We start from the raw sequence: 17,884 nt of genomic DNA, 5'->3' as shown, positions 1-17,884 counted from the left end.
ATGTCTCCCAAGAATTAGACATACAACACCAGTGATTTAAGAAGGTAGCTCACGGGTGTGTCTTTCAGCTGATCTGCTCTTTTTAATGAGTTTACCTCGGACATTGAAAGAATGAGTGAAGGAAGGACGGAGGGATGCAGAGGAAAGCAGCAGACGGAGTGAGATGGAAGAAAGCAGGATGACAAGCTGAATGGGAGGAAATCAGGCAGGATTGAGGAGGCAGACAAGGAGTTAGATGTGGAGGAAAAGATGGGTCATATAAAGTTCATCTGCGCAGGGAGGGAGGGGGAGGATTGAGAATTCAGGACATTATTACAGGCAGTTTAAAAGAGGAGAGGGACTTTGGGAATATCTTGTTATTCCAAACATATATTAAACACGACACAAACACACCATCAAATAGAAAGTTGACACGGGAAAAAAAAAAAAAAGATTCAGAGGAAAGACTAAAAAGATAAAAGGAGAAGCAGCGAGGGGAGAGGAGGAAGTTTGGATTTCACTCGTACCGTAACGCGACTGAGTTCATGCTCGCGTTTGATATGCAGGAATTTCATGTGTGAAGATTCACTTCTTTATATTGTCATGCTTGCGGCTGCCGGGTCAGTGTCAGCCGTGGGATTATCCTGACCGCCTCCAGACCTTCCCTCGCTTTCTTTTCCCCCAATTGTGTCCAAAAACAAGCTGCCCAGGGCGTCCGGGCGGCGCGGAGGAAAAACACCCGCTGACCCGCTGACTCGTCTTAACAGCCCATCATTTTGGAAACAACTGTCCACTTTGTTTGTGAGGGTTACACGAGCAGAATGATATCAGTTTTACCTCTGCGTGCTCAGTACCAAGACTGTTTAACTCAGTCGTGCTTTGAGGTTTAATCTTCGGGTGCACCGATAGCTCATCAGGTGGAGCAAATGCACAAAGTCCTTACTTCAGTAACCTGGGCTCGATTCCTCACGCATGTCATCCCCCGTTTCCCATTTCCCCGCCTCTCATCAGCTACCTCTCAAAAATAAAGGCATAAAATAATTAAAATGAGATTTGAAATAGCAGGTTTACAGGGCATCCACGTCTACTTTTTTTTTTTTTATTACAGTCATTTTATTAGCTTTTCATTTAGCTTAGCTTAGCAGAGAGACTGGATGTAGGTAGAAAGTGTTCCATCAGAGTAAATGGTCTCACTTACGTAGCGCTTTTCTACTCAAAGCGCTCTACGATGTGTTTCTCATTCACCCATTCATACACCAGTGGTGACAGAGCTGCCATGCAAGGTGCTGCCTGCCATTGGGAGCAACTTCGGGTTCTTGCCCAAGGACAGGAGGGGCAGGACCGCCAGCCTTGTGATTGAAGGACAACCCGTTCTAGCACTTGAGCCACAGCCGCCCTGGTAGCTGAATGGCTACACTGCATGCTGCATAACTGTAACCGAGGACCTGTGCTGCGTGTCACAGCCCTCTCTTTCATCCTGTTAGATATGTCAAAATGATCTTAAAAAACAATCTGCCCCTTCTCCTGCTCCATCAAAGGTACACCAAACAGCTTCAACTCTGCAAAAAAAATGTATGGAGATGAGGAAGTGTTTTTTTTTTTTAATGGAAGCTAACAGTTTCCCCTTGTTTCAAGCCTTTGACTTAAATCCGGTTGAGCACAACTTGAACATGTGTCTTTACTGAGCACAAGGTGTGTTTTTTGTTCGGTAACGCAACTGTGTGTAGTAGAGAGATGGAGGAAGATCACTGATATCATAGACTGTCATAAAGGGTGGATGTAGCCTCCAGGTCTGGAAAGTGAGTCGACGTGGACACTGAACCTGAAGCTGCTCCCGATGGCAGGCAGCAGCTTGCATGGCAGCTCTGTGGCCACTGGTGTATGAATGTGTGTGAATGAGAAACACATCGTAAAGCGCTATATAAGTGCAGACCATTTACCATTTGTAATATTCAGCAGAGGGCGACTCCTCTGGTTGCGAACATCTGTCTGTCAGTCATTGTGATTGACGGGTCGTATCCCCTGTGTGTCCTTGAGCTGTCCGTCAGGTCCACTCCTCACCTCTTACGTCCGGTTTCAGAAGACCCAGATGGCAATTTCAAACGTGAGGTTTCACAGTGGCATCCCACAGCCCGCTGCGTCCACCTTTTATATGCAGTCTATGGCTCATATTTGGTCATGTACATAGTTAGCATCTGTCAGATTTACCATCTCTCTTGCTCCCACTGCTTTCCCGTCTCTTCTACACTCCTCTTTACTCCTGTTTCTGTAATGCACACAACAGTGGTACGTAAATCAGTCTGAGCCCCCTTGTTTCTCATTTATAGAAATAAAGCGGCTCGGACTGCGTACAAACACTGGATTTTGTTTTCCGGTGCGCACACAGAACACACAGCTGGGGACAAAAAGTGTGTTAGATCAGACTCGCGTACTCCACCTTTAACTTCACCCGAACGTCCGTAACCTGTGGATAAGTCTGTGCAGAACTTTTGCAGCTTCTTTGTGAAATGACAAATGCAGTGACTCCTGTTGAGACAGCAAATAAGCAAACTTTATTCCTATAAAGGTAATGAATTAAATCAGTCATGGAGCTTCCAAATGTTGTATAATTTCGCCCTGCAGCGTTGTCCTCAGCACAGTGACACTGCCGTGTGGCTGCCATGTCATTGTTTTCCCAAAGACACAGTGAGCTTGCTTCCATTATGGGATTTGTTAAAGAAGGTGATGGTTTGCATCGGCTTCCAGGTATCTTACAGACCCTAGACCCTGTTTTCCGTAGCCATGCAAGTCGCTGAAGCTTTTAACTTGGCGATAGTATTTTTCCAACCCTCAGGCAGCCACTGGTTTCTTTACATTCAGTGCACCAATTAAATCAATTTGCAGCTGCAGGTAATCCATCACAATGAACAGCATGGCTTCTGTGGGGGCTATTTTTAGATTTGCATGGAGAACAGTGACTGTTTCAGACACTCTACCTGCACTATCGCATATACAAATCTAAAAACCTTGCAGCACATGTTGGAACACCCTCAGTGCTTTTGTCAGTCCCATCCCCGCAACGGTTTGGTTGCTGTGTGGTCGTCCACATCCTCCTCAAACCAGCAGGGACTGTGGTACTGGAAGAAAAAAACCTGGCAGAGGCAGAACCCAACATGTGGAGAAACACGCAGGAAATTTTCTGTCCAGCACTACTGACCTGCAAGTATTTAGTTTCACCAACTTTCATTTAGCTGACTCACAGCTGCAGGAAAAGAGAAATTCTCTGCAAAGAATAGTCCCCGTGAGACGCATTAATATTTAACATGCATTGATTGTTTTACTCTCAGCTGCCTTTTTTTAAAACTCTGAAACCAAAACCGGCCGTATCCCTTCAGTGCGGCGGTGTCAAATGGTGCTTCGGAGGGGTGAGGGAGGTTTCCAGTCAATCTCCCTCACAGTTTGGAAATACATCCTCCACTCATCGCTCTCCAGCTGCTCTCAGTGTGAGCCGGCCGACTCCGTAACAGGATCATGTGGAGAACGGGAATACTAGAGCGGAGTTTCCTGTTCCAGAGAATGACGGTGTTTTATTTTCCTCTGTTCTCAGGGCCTGCCGGCTGAAGAAGAAGGCCCAGCACGAAGCCAACAAGATCAAGCTGTGGGGGCTCAACCAGGAGTACGGTCAGTACCACACTCGTACAGTAGCTTCTTCCCATTGTGATGATTTTCATGTTGAAGGACTTAATCTAAGATTTTCCAAGAACTCAAAAGAGACGCTTCATCCTGATTGTGTGGATTTATAAAATACGCTGCTGCTCATAAAGTTGGAATTTTTTTTTTTTTTACCTCTTCTCATGAAATGATTGTGACAATTTATTCTTGATAGATAAAGCAAAACTTTATTGATATCACAATGTATAACAGTACAAATTAAACCACAGTTAACTTTTACAAACTGTGTTCAAGCTTGAACTAAATTGGGGGTTAATGAACAAATAGATGAAGGGTTTTGTTTCAGTTTTTCTACCTTGGTCATATAACAGGAAGCACATATTCGACACATATATTCATATCCAATATTGCTCTTCCAATGTGTTAAGACACCGTGGCGTACTGTCCACCAGCTGGTTGATGGAGTCAACAGTCTTCAGTCAGATCATGAAGTCAGAATTTGTTTCACCTGGTAACTGGGACTCAGTGTGTCATCACTGCACCTGGTCAGAAGTGATGTGTATGAATAAAAATAAAAAGAGGAACGTGTCTGAAAACATACTCCAACTTTATGGGCGACAGTGTAGATATGAAAGGTTTGAATTCGGCTCATTGACGCGATTGCTTTACTAACCGATCCCCTCAAATGTTCTGAACCGGGTTCCCCGCGGTGTGTGATACTGAAGGTTCGCTATGCCTGAAATAGCACCTCTCTGCTAACAGCACAAGAAATGATTAGACTTTAATGGAATATTGCATGAAATATCACATTAAATGGTAAATTTACTGCAGAGCGCATCACAGTGCCAGGAAACAAAAAATAGAAGATGTTCTCCAGCAGGTCTTTGAGGATGTCGTTGAGCTGTGACATCTGTTGTCTGAAGTGGTCTGTGTTTGTTGTGACAATTAGAATACCCAGTTTGGATGCTGTCATTTACGCAGCTTTTGGTGTCTTTTGGTTCACCACGCTAGCACGGCTGATCGTCACTCGATGCGTTGAACTTGTCAAAGCTGTGGGCACGAAAAAGAACATTCCTTCAAAGTGATGATGGCTTTAAAGGCAGCAAACGCAGTATGGTTTGTAGAGTAGGGCTGTGAAATTCAAATTTAAGGATGAACTGAACAGCTTTTTGTGGGCAGTGTTCTGTACAATCACCGAGACGGGCCTTATCGTCAGGCACGGTCAGAGTCCATCCGTCCATCATCTATACACCTTAATCCTCACTAGGGTGGTGGGGGGCTGGAGTCTATCCCAGCTGACTCAGGGTGAAGGCAGGTTCACCTGGACAGGTAACCAGTCTATCACAGGGCTACACTTAGAGACAGACAACCAAGCACACTCACATCCACACCTACGGACAATTTACAATCACCAATTAACCTCAGCATGTTTCTGGACTGTGGGAGGAAGCCGGAGAACCCGGAGAGAACCCACGCTGCACGGGGAGAACATGGAGACAGAAAGATCCCGGGTGTCCTCACCGGGACGCGAGGCAGCGGTGCTACCCACTGAGCCGCCGTGTAGCCCCCAGTCAGAGTCATAGATGCTGAGTTATCTAATAACGTACATCATGGTGAGCGCTGAGTTAGACCTGGTGACACGTCTGCGTTATTTTCAACACGACACAAGTCATGAAGCTACAGTCACTGATTCAATGAGCAACATGGTTCTGATAGTTCCTTTAATGAGGTCATGTTCTGTATGTAGTTATGGGAACGCATCCACAGAAATGAGGCTGATGTTGCAAAAATCCTGCTGTGACACTGAAACTAAAAAACAAAAAATCTTCCTAATAAAAAACTTGGTGCGACTTCAAAGCATCAGAGTTGGACGGTGAAATAAATCCGGACAGCCGTGATGGAGCTCAGGACTCAACCTGATGATGATTTAAGTGTTCCTCTGCGTCGTCTGTCTGAGGTTGGGAAAAGTACACCGTGTCATTTGCCGTTCGATCTCGGCCAGTCCTGTCCTGTTTATAAACCTGCTGTTAGTGTAGCTCCCAGTCCCCGTCACCTCTGTGGCGGGTTTGTCTGAGGAACAATAAGGTAGAAGTGACTGTCTGGATGTCGTCGCTCCAACAGAACGGTGAAGCTGGGACACCGTGGACGTGTAGTTCCTGTTATTGTACTGCCTTCTAGTCCGCTTAGAGGACTCCATACATGCACAGTCGGTCAGCATCCACATGTTCTGCACATGAACACACGCGTGACCGCCCTCGTGCTGCAGACAGACTGTCAGGACTGCGGTCGATGACATCACTCGGATTGTGTTTTTAAAGCTGAACAAAGTATAACGTTGGCCTGTTTGTAGGAGAAGCTGTGGAACCTACAACATTTAATGTTGTTGTTCTACCAAAACAGCTCCGACCCATTTGGGCATGGACACGGGACCTCAGGGGGGCGTCCTGGTGCGTCTGGCCCCGGGACGTTGGCAGCTTTGAGTCTTGTGGGTTGCAGGGTGGGCATCCCGCAGATGCTCGATAGGATGGCTCTGGCTCTTTGTCATGCTCCTGGAGTCGTTTCTGAGCACTTTTTGTTGAGTGGCGGGAAGCGTTGTGCTGCCGGGGGAGGCGGCTATCGCCCGGGAGTGCCGTTGCCATGGGGGGATGCGCTCGGTCTGCAACAATGTTCTCGGGGGGTGGGAAGTGTCGAAGTAACATCCACATGAATGGAGAAGATGCAGAGCAGACGCAGAAGATGATGAGCGTTGCACGATTCGTCTATCAGCAGGCAGATGGGTGCAGACATCAGTGTAAATCTACAAAAGCTGAAGTGTGGCAGTCGCTTACATGATGTTTGACTGACTGATCAAATGTGTTTTTAAGCACAGCAGCAGTTAAACTAATCGAGAATGAAAGTCACAACAGAGACTAATGGCTTCTACAGCAAATAACTGCAGAGCGGTAAAGCCAACGTGTTCTAGCAGCTCCACAGTATAGAAGGAAAAAACACAAACTACAAATCAAGCTAAACGACTGAGAAAACCATCTTTTGGAGGCACTCCGACGATGCTCTGTTTAAGAAACCGGTGTCACGCAGAAAGCTGATAGTAACAAGACCGCCGAGGAGCATGTAAACACTCGGAGGAAAAACCTGAGAAGTGTGAAGTCACCTCTTTCCCGATAATCAACACCTCGACTCTGCCAAATCTGTCAGCCGAGTCCTGCCTACCTCCTCCTCCTCCTCCTCCTCCTCCTCGGTTCCACCTCTTTGAATTCCAACCTAACCAGCACCCAACTCGCTTTGTCCTTTTCTTCTCCCAATTTTTTAGCATTCCAGTCATTCCTGATCCTGGCCCAACATTTCACTGCAAAGGCTTTAGTTGTGGCTCCCACAAATTTTTTGTCCTCCTGGCAGGAAGCCAAAACACACAGGGCTTAACCTCACACATTCCCTTGCTTCCTCTTTCCCCTCCTCTCCCTCGTCTCCTCGCGCGACTCCTTTTTTTTTTTTAATAAATATTCTCTCCCATTCACTGGCTGTCCTCTCTCTCTCTCTTCCCATCACTGCGATTTGCATCTATACAAAACACACTTTACATACTTAGCGCGGATTCAACAGGAAACTTCAAACAAATAGAACTTTGGCATCGTGCCGCTGCTCAGAAGCCTCCAGACTTTGTGTGTGTGTGTGTGTGTCTGTGTGTGTGTGTGTGTGTGTGTGTGTGTGTGTGTGTTATAGAAACTTGGTAGGGGGGCAGCTGGTCAGACCCACTGTGGTCCGTCGCCCACACACACTCAGGCTCCCCGCTGAGACGAGAGCTGGACAAAAGAGAAATCACATCAATACGAGAATAATGCGCGCTGACAGAAGGGGTGTCACGGCACCATCGGGTCACGTGACCTCACAGGAGGAGGATCACAGGATGCGCCGATGATTCACACCTCCAGCGTCGGAGCTGAAGCCTCGAACCATTTACATGTTGTGGAGAGACGCGCGGCTCATGTAGAAATGTGCAGAGCGAGAAACAAAACCTGCCACGCTGGAAAATACTGTTTACAATCTGGACAGAACTGCTCGCTAGAAATGACAGAAACAATTAAAATAGTTCTCCAGATAGTTGCTGATCAATTTTGTGTGCATCAGTTAATAATAATTATCAACTAATTAGCCTGTAAGAGATTCGTTTGTGCGTTTTGAAGTGTTGCATTGAAACAAAACATATAAATATATACAGTTGTGTTTAAAATAACAGCAGTGTGTTTTAAAACGTGAGTAAAGCCTTAAAATATTTTCATTTCCATTCATGGGAACGCTGCACATTATATTTTACATCAAAAGAAAAATGCATCAGTATTTAAATACTTTACAGAAAATGAATGAATTCTGATATATAAATGTTTGCATTTTTCATTACAAACTCAAATATTTACTCAATAAACTGAACAAAATGTTAAGATTTAGCCTTCCTGTGAAACTAATATTTAATTATATATCCACTGTTTTTGAGAACTGCTTGACATCTGTGCTGCATGGAGTCGACCAACTTGTGACACCTGTGACCAGATGATCTGACAGCCTTCCACAGCTCCTCTGCATTTCTTGGTTTGGCTTCAGACACCCCACAAGTTTTCTGTTGGATTAAGGTCTGGCCACTCCAGAGCCTTCGTTTTGTTGGTCTGGAACCAAGATGCTGCTCGCTGACTGGTGTGTTTGGGCTCGTTGTGTTGTTGAAACGCCCATTTCAGGGGCATTTCCTCGTCAGCATGAGGCAGCACGACCTCTTCAAGTATTCTGATAAAAGCAAATTGATCCATGTATACGACATCATGATGCTTCCGCCACCCTGCTTCACCGTCTTCACAGTGAACTGTGGCTTGGATTCAGTGTTTGGGGGGTCGTCTGACAGACTGTCTGTGGCCCTTGAACCCAAAAAGAACACCCTCATCAGTCCACAAAACGTTTCTCCATTTGTTTTTAGGCCAGTCGATGTGTTCTTTGTATCCTCTTCAGCACATCTTTTATTTAACAGTGGGACTTTGCGGGGGCTTCATGCCGATAGATTAGCCTCTCACAAGCGTCTTCTAATTGTCACAGGTAGCTTCAGACCATCTTTGATCTCCCTGGAGCTGATCGTTGGCTGAGTCTTTGCCGTTCTGGCTCCTGTTCGGTCCATTCGAATGGTCTCTCTGGTTTTGCTTTCCCTTTCCAAACACTGGAGATCACTTTAGCTGAGCAGCCTGTCATTTTCTGCACGACTTTATACGTTTTCCTCTCTCCGATCAACGTTTTAATTAAAGCACGCTGTTCTGGGACACCGCGATGGCTCACTCGGTCAAGCTGGTGTCCCGTGTACAGGGGCTACAAGTCCCGGACGCAGTCTGGTAGCGAGTCCGAACCCGGCTCATGACACTTTGCTGCAGTTCATTCTTCTCCCCACGTTCCTGTCCCCCTTCTCCACTGTTCGATCAAATAAAGGAACAAAAGGCCAAAAAATAACTTAAAAAAGCACACTGTTCTTCTGAACAGTGTCTGGAACGAGCCGTCTTCGTCGGGTTTTCAGAGAGAGCTGCACATGCAACACGTGCTGGCTTCATCCGTACATAAGGGCCACCTGAATGACTCCTGTTTCTCCACATAATGAATGAGCTCACTGATTGAGCTCCACACTGCTGTTACCTTGAACGCACCCCTTTCAATTAATTATTCAGTTACACAGACTCAGGAGCTGCATATCATGAATGTTGGGTCTGTTGGTTTCTCTGCTAAATTATTTGCCGTGTGATCATATCATTTCTACCGACACCAGTGGCTGATCGGGTTCATCTGTTGTTCTGAACATATTTTGAAAAAACAACAAAAGTTTGTAGGCTTGCTCGAGGTGGTTTTTGACTCGCAAAAATGCAACTTGCAGGACCGACCGCCTGTACGTGTTGTCCTCTGCTGTGAAAAGCGTGAAACATTAGCAACACTAGCTGACATGCACGAATATCTGCAGCTTGCCCCGTTGAAACCAGCTCTTGAAGAATTCTCTCCGTCATAGATGATCAAAGTTTTGCGTCTTCTTCAAGGTTTGTCTGCAAACAACTGCCTCAGTTTGTTGCAGCCGTGTGTAATGCAGCCTATGTCGCCATTTTTACTTTACCAGGAAAGCAGCTGCCCCGTGCAGCCCCAGTCTGATGTGTGTCGTCCCACGGGGCAGTTAGGGGGTTAACGCTCTCATGATGTAATGTCAGTAACGAAGGAGGGACAAGTCACGAGCCGGCTTGTCTGACCTTTGAGCCGCCGCTGCTCTTATTTCACTTTCACTCCTTTCAGTCTGAACTTGTTTAAGGTTACTTTCACTTTTGTTTTCCTCTGCGTTCTTTATCTACGTCCTGTGTTGTTGGGAAAAAACAGTCCTAATCATTAACGTGGCCACTGTGACTCACACTGTTACTGTAAGAGACGGATGCCAACAGGATTTCATTGTGTTTCCACTGATAATAAAAGCATCTTAATCTGAACCTTACAGTCGTCCTCAGATGTGTTCACAGCCTCCCATTAAAGAAACAGCGAAATAAGTTGAAATTGACAAAAGTAATAATAAATAAAAACGTAATGAACATCATGAGGTTGTTTTTGAATTGTGGTTCAACAGAAATATTTTAAAAAACAAGCAAACCAGCCTGATGGAATATGTAGCTGAACAACCCTCTGAGCCAATCAGGTGTTTCCTGTAACTCTCAGTCAGACTTCTGCACCACATTGCAAGTGTTCTCCGTCAACTTTCAGATAAAGAATTCCAGTTCTGGTGTCGTCTTTCTCACCCTCTGGCGCTGATCTTTATTTCCATTCCAGAAAACCTGCTGGGGGCTCTGCTGCGGATTAAAGAGGTGATCAGACGACGGGTGGAGAGCAGCGAGGAAGAGGACACGGACGAACGAGGGATGACCCAACGCCTGGAAGACATCCTCAGAGAGTCCAGCGGTGAGAAACGCCACAAATTAGCAGTTAGCAAGTTTGAGATGCTTTACTGTCACGGCTGACCACACGAACATGTTAGCTACACCGTGTTCGCTGAGGAGACGCAGTTCCAGCGGTGAATATAGGCGTCTGAAGCAAGTGTAGTGAATAATCTTACATGATATGTGCCATAAAAACTCTATGATATGGTTTTAAAATGTGGGATGTTTCTCTTTTTGTTTCTGATTTCTGTCCACTGACATGGTTTAGCTGTATTCTGTCACATTTTCCCCTCAAGTTTTGTTTTTGCTTCAGGAGTTATTTCTGTCTCGTCCCTTCCTTTCCGTCACTCTGCCTAATTTTACTTTCACGATGACTTCAGGTCCCTTGGTCGCTGGGCGGACCAAAGACTTTGTGCAGAGGATTTTGGCTGCGAGCGCGGGCGGTCAGAACCAGCGCAAAGAGCCCCCGCAGGGAGGAGACGAGGCGGCCGGGTAAACCCACCTCGTCTTCCTCGGCGCCCTCCCCTCCCAGCACCACCTGACCCGACCCGACCAAGCTCCCCCACCACCACCACCACCCCCGCAGCCTCTCCACTCTCATGTCGCACACATCAAGAGCGAAGAGATGGGGAGGTGGAGAGGCTGGGAAAGAGGAAGAAGGAGGAGGAGGAGGAGGAGGAGGAAGAGGAGGAAGGAGTAGCCTAAACAAAATGGCAGTAAATTGCCACCTTGCTCCTGGTCCTCTCCCGTCGGCCCTCCAAACAGCAGCCGTCTTCACCGCTCTGTCTCTGCAGGCTGCACCACAACCACCACCAGGCCAGAGCTGCTGCTGCTGCTGCTGATGTCTCCGTGTTCTGTGTTCTGTCTGTGTGTGTGTGTGTGTGTGCGTGTGTGTGTGTGTGTGTGTGTGTGTGTGCGTGTAACATACTGTATGAGCGTGTATAGTGTTCCTCTTTCCCTCCGTGTGCTGTATTTGTATCCCATTGTGCCTATGAATAGACATTGCACTGTTTTGTAGATGGTCGTAGTTGTCGGCAGGGGACCGGTAGTGAGCTGAGGGCGAGGGGGCATTTGAGGATAGAGGAAGTTCTAAAATAAGGAAGTGGGAGGAGCCCAGGCCTGGAAAACAAAGAAGCGGGTGTGTGTTTTTTGTTTTTTTTTGTTTGGCTGGGCTCCTGCAGAAGCACTGCATACCATTTGGATTGCATTGGCATCTGAAATGTCAGTAAGTGTTGTGACACACAACAAACGATCGAGTCCTGATGTCAGACCAGCGCAGACAACAGCCTGCATGTTGTGGAAAAGTCCTCGGAGCTTTAATAGACCTTCTTTAACATCCCCTTCACCCCCCATCAAAATGTAAGCAAAGTTAAAAACGAAAGAGGAAACTGCACCTTAATCCAAACTGACCAAAGATTCCTGATGTTGCTGAACCACTCGGACACCAAAACCTCTCACTGCTCCAGATGCTGCCAGCCATGAACACATCACTGAGTTTTGCAGAGTGAGGCATAGAGTGACTGAAACGCTTTGATTGTTGTCATGTTCACCCGCATGCATTCTTCAAAGACGATATTAACAGAATAGACTCCATTGATTCATTTAAATGCACTTCCATCACAGACCCGCCAGGCCGTGGTTTGGCAGAAAGGAAAGGGCTGACGGGTCACTTTTGGGTCAGCCTTCCAGCTCTGCAGCCTGGTGCTCCTTTAGCTTATCTGCAGTGGCTTTACGTTTACCCACAAAAGGGAAGTGTCCTCAATGCCTTCCCCGAGCCCTCTCCTCAACCCCTGACCTGATTATGTAGCGCAACTTCCTGAATTGCAATGACAAATAGAGAAAAACACTTGTAGGTCTAGACAGCAAATAAGTCTAATTTGTTTTTTTGTTGTTTTTTTTTAATGGTTTTGTTGTTATTTGGCAATGCCACAGCCCACAAAGTGGGTGTCAGTCTTGAGCGTTTTGAAATCTGCCTTTCTTCTGTGGTCTTTGCTTGAAGCTGTAGACCAACCTGTCCACGCTCTCTAAATATTGTTGGACATAAAAAAAAAGTCAAGGACCCTTTGAATTGCACTGTGGTAAGAGCAACCAAGCACCTTCAAAGAGGGCTTCAGATCCTCCAAAAGAGAAAAAAAAAAAAAGACTCTTGGCACCTTTTTCTAAAGACAGATATTGATTGACAGACTCGAGGGCGCCCAGCGCTTTGTGACCGACTGGTGGTTTCGGTTTGTTGCAGTATGGTGCTACTATATGTTGATTTTTTTTTTTTTAAAAAGCAATGCAAACCTGTGTGGAGGCATCAGGCAGTAACTGCTGACTGGGTTTTGGCCTGCGAGCACGTCCTGTTGTAATAGGCAGTTTGTTTGCATAATGACGCCTTTCTAAAGTGCCTGGAGCTTAAAGCCACAGGGACCTGTGTTATTATGCCTGATCTTAAATCCAATTACAAGGTAACCCATGACTACTGCTCCAAGCTTGGCCTCACTTGACTTTAGCTGGAAGGGAGAAGAAAAAAAAAAACGCAGGCTTGTGTAGGATATTATCACTTATTCAGCCAAAAAACAGTGAGCCAAAATATTTTCCTTTCACATTGAACTTACACATGGAAACAGTAGCTAGTTTCTGTGAACATCATCTCTGGGAAACATACATGGAGGAGTGGCTGCTAGCTAGGCAATTCCCTTTTGTTTTTCAACCTTGACGGGCTCCCATCTGGGCTGCGTTCCAAAGCTGCTGTTCTATAACACACTGTTCTCCTCCTATGGAAAATCCATTTCCTGTTTCAGCCAGGAGAGGAGGAGGAGTTAACCTTGAACCTTCACGTCCTGGAGGTCTCGCTCGTGGTCATTTCGAAAGCTGTGGACTGCTGGGGTGTTCGGCGGCGCTCCACTTCAGTTTCTCTATCGTTCATTCTGGGAAATGTTGCTCATCATCACTATGAAGCTGTACTGTAAACACAAGATTCCTGTTGCTCAGCTGGAAAGGTTTTATCGTGGAGTTCTGCCGCTGGTGACCGGAGCTCTTAAGCTCTGATGCCAAACACAGATAGTCTGCGGCTTTGCAAAAAAAAAAAAAAATGAAGATGCAACAGCAGGAGGCTCTGATGTCACCTCTTAAGCATTACCACAGAAACCTGATCGGGTTTTCATGCGATCATTTTACAGAGAAGAAAGACGGATGATCTAGGACAAGCTCGCTGCAGCCGGAAGAGGAGAACTCTGAGCTTGTTAAAGGTGTGCGCTACACTTTCCCTGCTGCTGCCGCCGCTGTGCTGAGACGTGCTCACCTCCCTCCTCCCGCTTCCTCTGGAGGGTTAGGAAGCTGGCGATGCTGCCAGCCGAGTCACAGGATCTCGCACTGGCAACAGCTTGTGCAACAGAAAGAAAAAAACAGAAAGAGACGAAACAGCAGAAAACAACTGCACATATCGCCGAGGTTTAAAGTGTCGTACAACCCATCTGTCGTGTCAAACCAGGACGAGGAGGTCTTTGGGTTTAAGAGAGATTCCCCTTTGAATGCACAAGTTTGTCCAGATATTTTCCTTCCTCCGAAGCGGCGTTATGTAACACAACACACCATCTGCTGTGTACATTCATCTATATGCCAAAAACTGAACTGAAGAGAAAACTGTTGTGACACAGTGAGTTCCTGCCTCAGATCCAAACAGCAAACAAGACATGATGCCGGATTTAACGCAACTCGCGAGCTCGTACACGAGCCACGAGCGGTACTGTAGCATTCGCCCTCTATGGGGGAAAACATGTTTAAAAACATGGAATATCCCTTTAACAGTAAAGCTTTAATGGGGAGTGGCCGGTCTTGGCAAGGTCACTCGTCTCTGCTCACATTCCTGATTCAGTTTCCCAGAAAAGTCTGTGTTTATGTGCACCTGGAAGCCGGAGGCAGAAACTGAAATGACCCAAAGACGTCAGCTGTTGGGTCACTTCTCTGTAGCTGCTGTCATGACGGCGCGAGTCTGGCTCGGGTCAAACAAGGAGCAGCTGAGGCTTAAAGAATACAAAACTCATTCTCTCAGCTTATAAATCTGTCCCGCTCTGACCTAATATGGACAGTGACTCTGCATAAACTGGACGATTCTTATCTGAGCTACTTCCTCGTTGGGTGTCACCGTCTGCTGGAGACGGAGGGAAGTAAACAGCAGCCCGGCTCTGATGTGGTCGCCGGGTTTTTCTGAGAAAGAGAAAGTTTTTGTATCGAGCTCTGTCTTCGTGGTAAAAGCTGGATCCACCTGACCTGCACTCCCACTGTCACATATACACAGATTTAGCTCACAGTCTGCTTTAGGTGTTGTTGGTGAGGCTGCTCATGAACAGGGAGGACAGCCACTGTTTCCTGTGTGCAAATGTCCACCGGATGCAAGACCACAAACGGCTCACACTGGATCTGAAAGCATAAAATTCACCGATGAATGTGTGTCAGTTGGTTGGACGCTGACATAAACTTCATATTTAATGATGCATTACTGACTTTGAGGAGGCTTTCTCTTCTCTTTCTCTGCACATTGTTTCCAGATAGAAAATGACTGGATGGCATGCTGCTGCTGCTGCTGCTGCTGCTGTGTGCGGTAATTAAGACGCGTGTCGGCAGAACAAAATAAAATCACTGCAAATGTCTGTTCAATATGCTTTTAAAGCGCAGTAAAAAAAAAAAAAGAAAAGTGTAATTGATATTGGAAAAGAAGCTGCTGAAGGACGTAGTGCTCCGAGGCGCTCGGCTTTAAAACGCTTCCAGTGGATGTTTGAAGTGCAAAGACACCATGAAAAAATTCAGCAGCAATTCTGATCATCAGAGAGGAAAGTTAACCAGGGAACTCACCAAACAGTCCCACTTCTGCCGCCTTTCTCTCTCTATATCGTCGTAAATTGAATATCTGTGGAAGGTTCTCAGTTCGTTTTCTACCGTTTTCAGATGTGACTGAATAATCAGTGATGATTGTTGGCGTCCTGGCTGGAAAGATCTGACATCTGACAGAAAGACGTGTTTGGGTTAAGACACCCAAAGTCTTAAATCTGTGAGAAGTCGGTGTTGGAGCAGGCAGGAAGGCTTCCCTGGCTGTTCATGGGGCTGCGGTGGGGTTTTTTTGGACCAGGCGTCGAGGCGTTGTGGACCTGGCGGCGCTGAATAGACCCATCAGTAAGCCTACACTGGTGGGACGCTGCTGACCTGCGGGTGCCCGTCCCCACTCTGCTCCACTGCTCACATTGTTGGAGACACTTAGGCTTCTCCGGTTTCAAAGGCGACGGGCCTCCAGGCAGAGCAGGCCGGGGAAGCAGCACTTAGCCGGGGCCCCTGAGTAGTTTATCCGAAACCTTTTAATCCCCTCACCGCCCCCCCACCACCTCAGCCCGCTGTCGCACTCTGACAGCTGCAGAGGAGGACTTCAGTCGCTGCTGTCTGCCGCGGCGGCCTGCATCCCGATGCCCTCGTCTCCTCTGGCGCTGACCTGGAAACCTCCATCTGGGAAGCAGCCAGATGGGGGGAAGGTGTCGGTTTAGAACCTGCGGGTCCTCGTAGGGTTTTGCTCATCGTCGAGGCTCTCGCGCCGTATCATTTAAATCACGGAGCTTAACATCTGTTTTCTGAGAGAGATTAATCTGTTTTAAAAACCCACAAGGTTGCTTACGGACCCTGAAAACCTATTTCCTTAATCAGCTTCTTACCACGAGCATCCCGGTCCTACATGGGTCCACCGTGTTCTGCCAGAATTAGATAATTATGTTAAGAGAGATTATGCTATAAGGTGGGACAGAGGAGGCTGGATCGGTGCATCACCAGCGAGTAGCATTAATAGAGATAAACAAACCTAATTAGTTTTTGTTCAGGCGGTGAGATGCCGTAGTTTCAATGTTTAAAGGATTTACGTCGGCATCGTGGGGAATATTCTCTTTCACGTTCTTGCTGAGAGTTACATGAGAAGATTGGTATTGCTCTTCCCATTGAAGCTACAGCCAGTCAGCTTGGACTGGAAACCAAACTGTTGCCACCAGCACCTCTAAATCTCACCAACCGATGCACTATCTGTCGTTTGTGTAATCTCACAAGAGCAGAACGATGTCGTGTTGGAACCTACACACACTTAAACGCGCCCGATGGGTGAACGGCGGGTCTGAAACGCTCGGCTCCGTGTTGGCAGACGTGATGATGATGATGATGATGATGATGATGATGATGATAAACTGGCAGCTGAGACGCACCTCGCGGCTTCAACCAAAACCAAGTCAGTCGTTTCTGTCTTATGACGAGTCGAAACCAAAGGCCGGTCGTTGACATGAGCGGGAAAAGGACAAAAGATAAAAGTCTCATTAGATATGAAACGATGCTTTGGTAAAAGAGAAATCCTGTGGAGAGAGTAAAGAGTGAATAATCACATCCCTGCTGGTTCTTTAATCTGTCTGAAAACACGCTGAATGATGGGAGGAAAGGAAAACCAAGAGACGAGCAAACATTCCACAATGCCATGTCATATACTGTACAGCAATCCTTCCTCCTCCTCCTCCTCCTCCTCCCGTCCCCTCCCCCTCCTGTCTGTCTTTCAGTAACCCAGTAATCACATTACTACAGTAATACTTTGGACCTGTTAACACATTAACACATCTTTATGTACAACTCCTTCGTCAGTAAGTAACCTTTAAGAAAATAATACAAAAATGGAGAAAAAAAAACAAACAAAACGAAACAAAAAAAAAGAAAATACAAGAAGTGCCGTACAAATAGAAGCCTAATATTTTTTGTTTTTGTTTTGTGTGAGTGTACTGTACACCTGTATAATGTATATTTTAATATTTATATGCAGCTGTTGTATTAAAGTATATTTTTAAAATAAAACACGTGAGTTGTTTGTTTTTGTGGTGATATTTCAGTGGAAGCTGTTCGCTGCATATCATCAGAATCCTCCTTTATGTGACAGGAAGTGATGTTTTATCTGATCCTTGTGTTTGCAGCTTCCTGTTGTCGGCCGTTACACGTGTGATCAGTCTAAGGTGATGCTTTTTGTCTGATCTCGGGGGCAGAAGGAGTCAGGATTTGCATTTCCTCGCAGCAGCTGATAAATGCAGCACAGCACCACCAGCAGGTCTCACGGAGCCACGGCAGCCGTTATGAAAGTAGATTTTTTACATAACTTCCTCCTGAAGACGAAGCTTTTTTGGCGTGCACTAGCTACGATGGCTTTACGGGCAGAGAGCAGAGATTCCCACTGCAGGATCCAGCTCCTGTCAGCTCTGTGAGGACTCAGGTCGTGGGGCCTTTTAGCCCTCAGTGTTGCCTTCAGGCTGCTGAGCACGACCTCCGACTGTCAGCATCCCAGT

General features: G+C 46.5%; 1 protein-coding gene across 4 annotated transcripts in view; it reads left to right on the top strand.

The window, feature by feature from the left end:
* The window catches only part of LOC103374337 (CREB3 regulatory factor-like), a 43,159-nt gene extending 26,213 nt beyond the window's left edge, over positions 1–16,946 (top strand). For all 4 annotated transcript variants that reach the window (XM_008304415.1, XM_008304416.1, XM_008304414.1 and 1 more), the window contains 3 exons: positions 3,566–3,639; positions 10,450–10,578; positions 10,937–16,946. In XM_008304415.1, the coding sequence (XP_008302637.1) occupies positions 3,566–3,639; positions 10,450–10,578; positions 10,937–11,052 (319 nt within the window). In that variant the 3' untranslated portion in view covers positions 11,053–16,946. The remainder of the gene's footprint in view (positions 1–3,565; positions 3,640–10,449; positions 10,579–10,936) is intronic.
* Positions 16,947–17,884: the final 938 nt, after the last annotated feature.

Source organism: Stegastes partitus, unplaced genomic scaffold, assembly GCF_000690725.1.
Source record: "Stegastes partitus isolate 25-593 unplaced genomic scaffold, Stegastes_partitus-1.0.2 Scaffold2214, whole genome shotgun sequence".
Taxonomy (NCBI): Eukaryota; Metazoa; Chordata; class Actinopteri; family Pomacentridae; genus Stegastes; species Stegastes partitus.
Note: the sequence above shows the minus strand (reverse complement) of the source record. Positions and strands in the feature narration are given on the sequence as shown.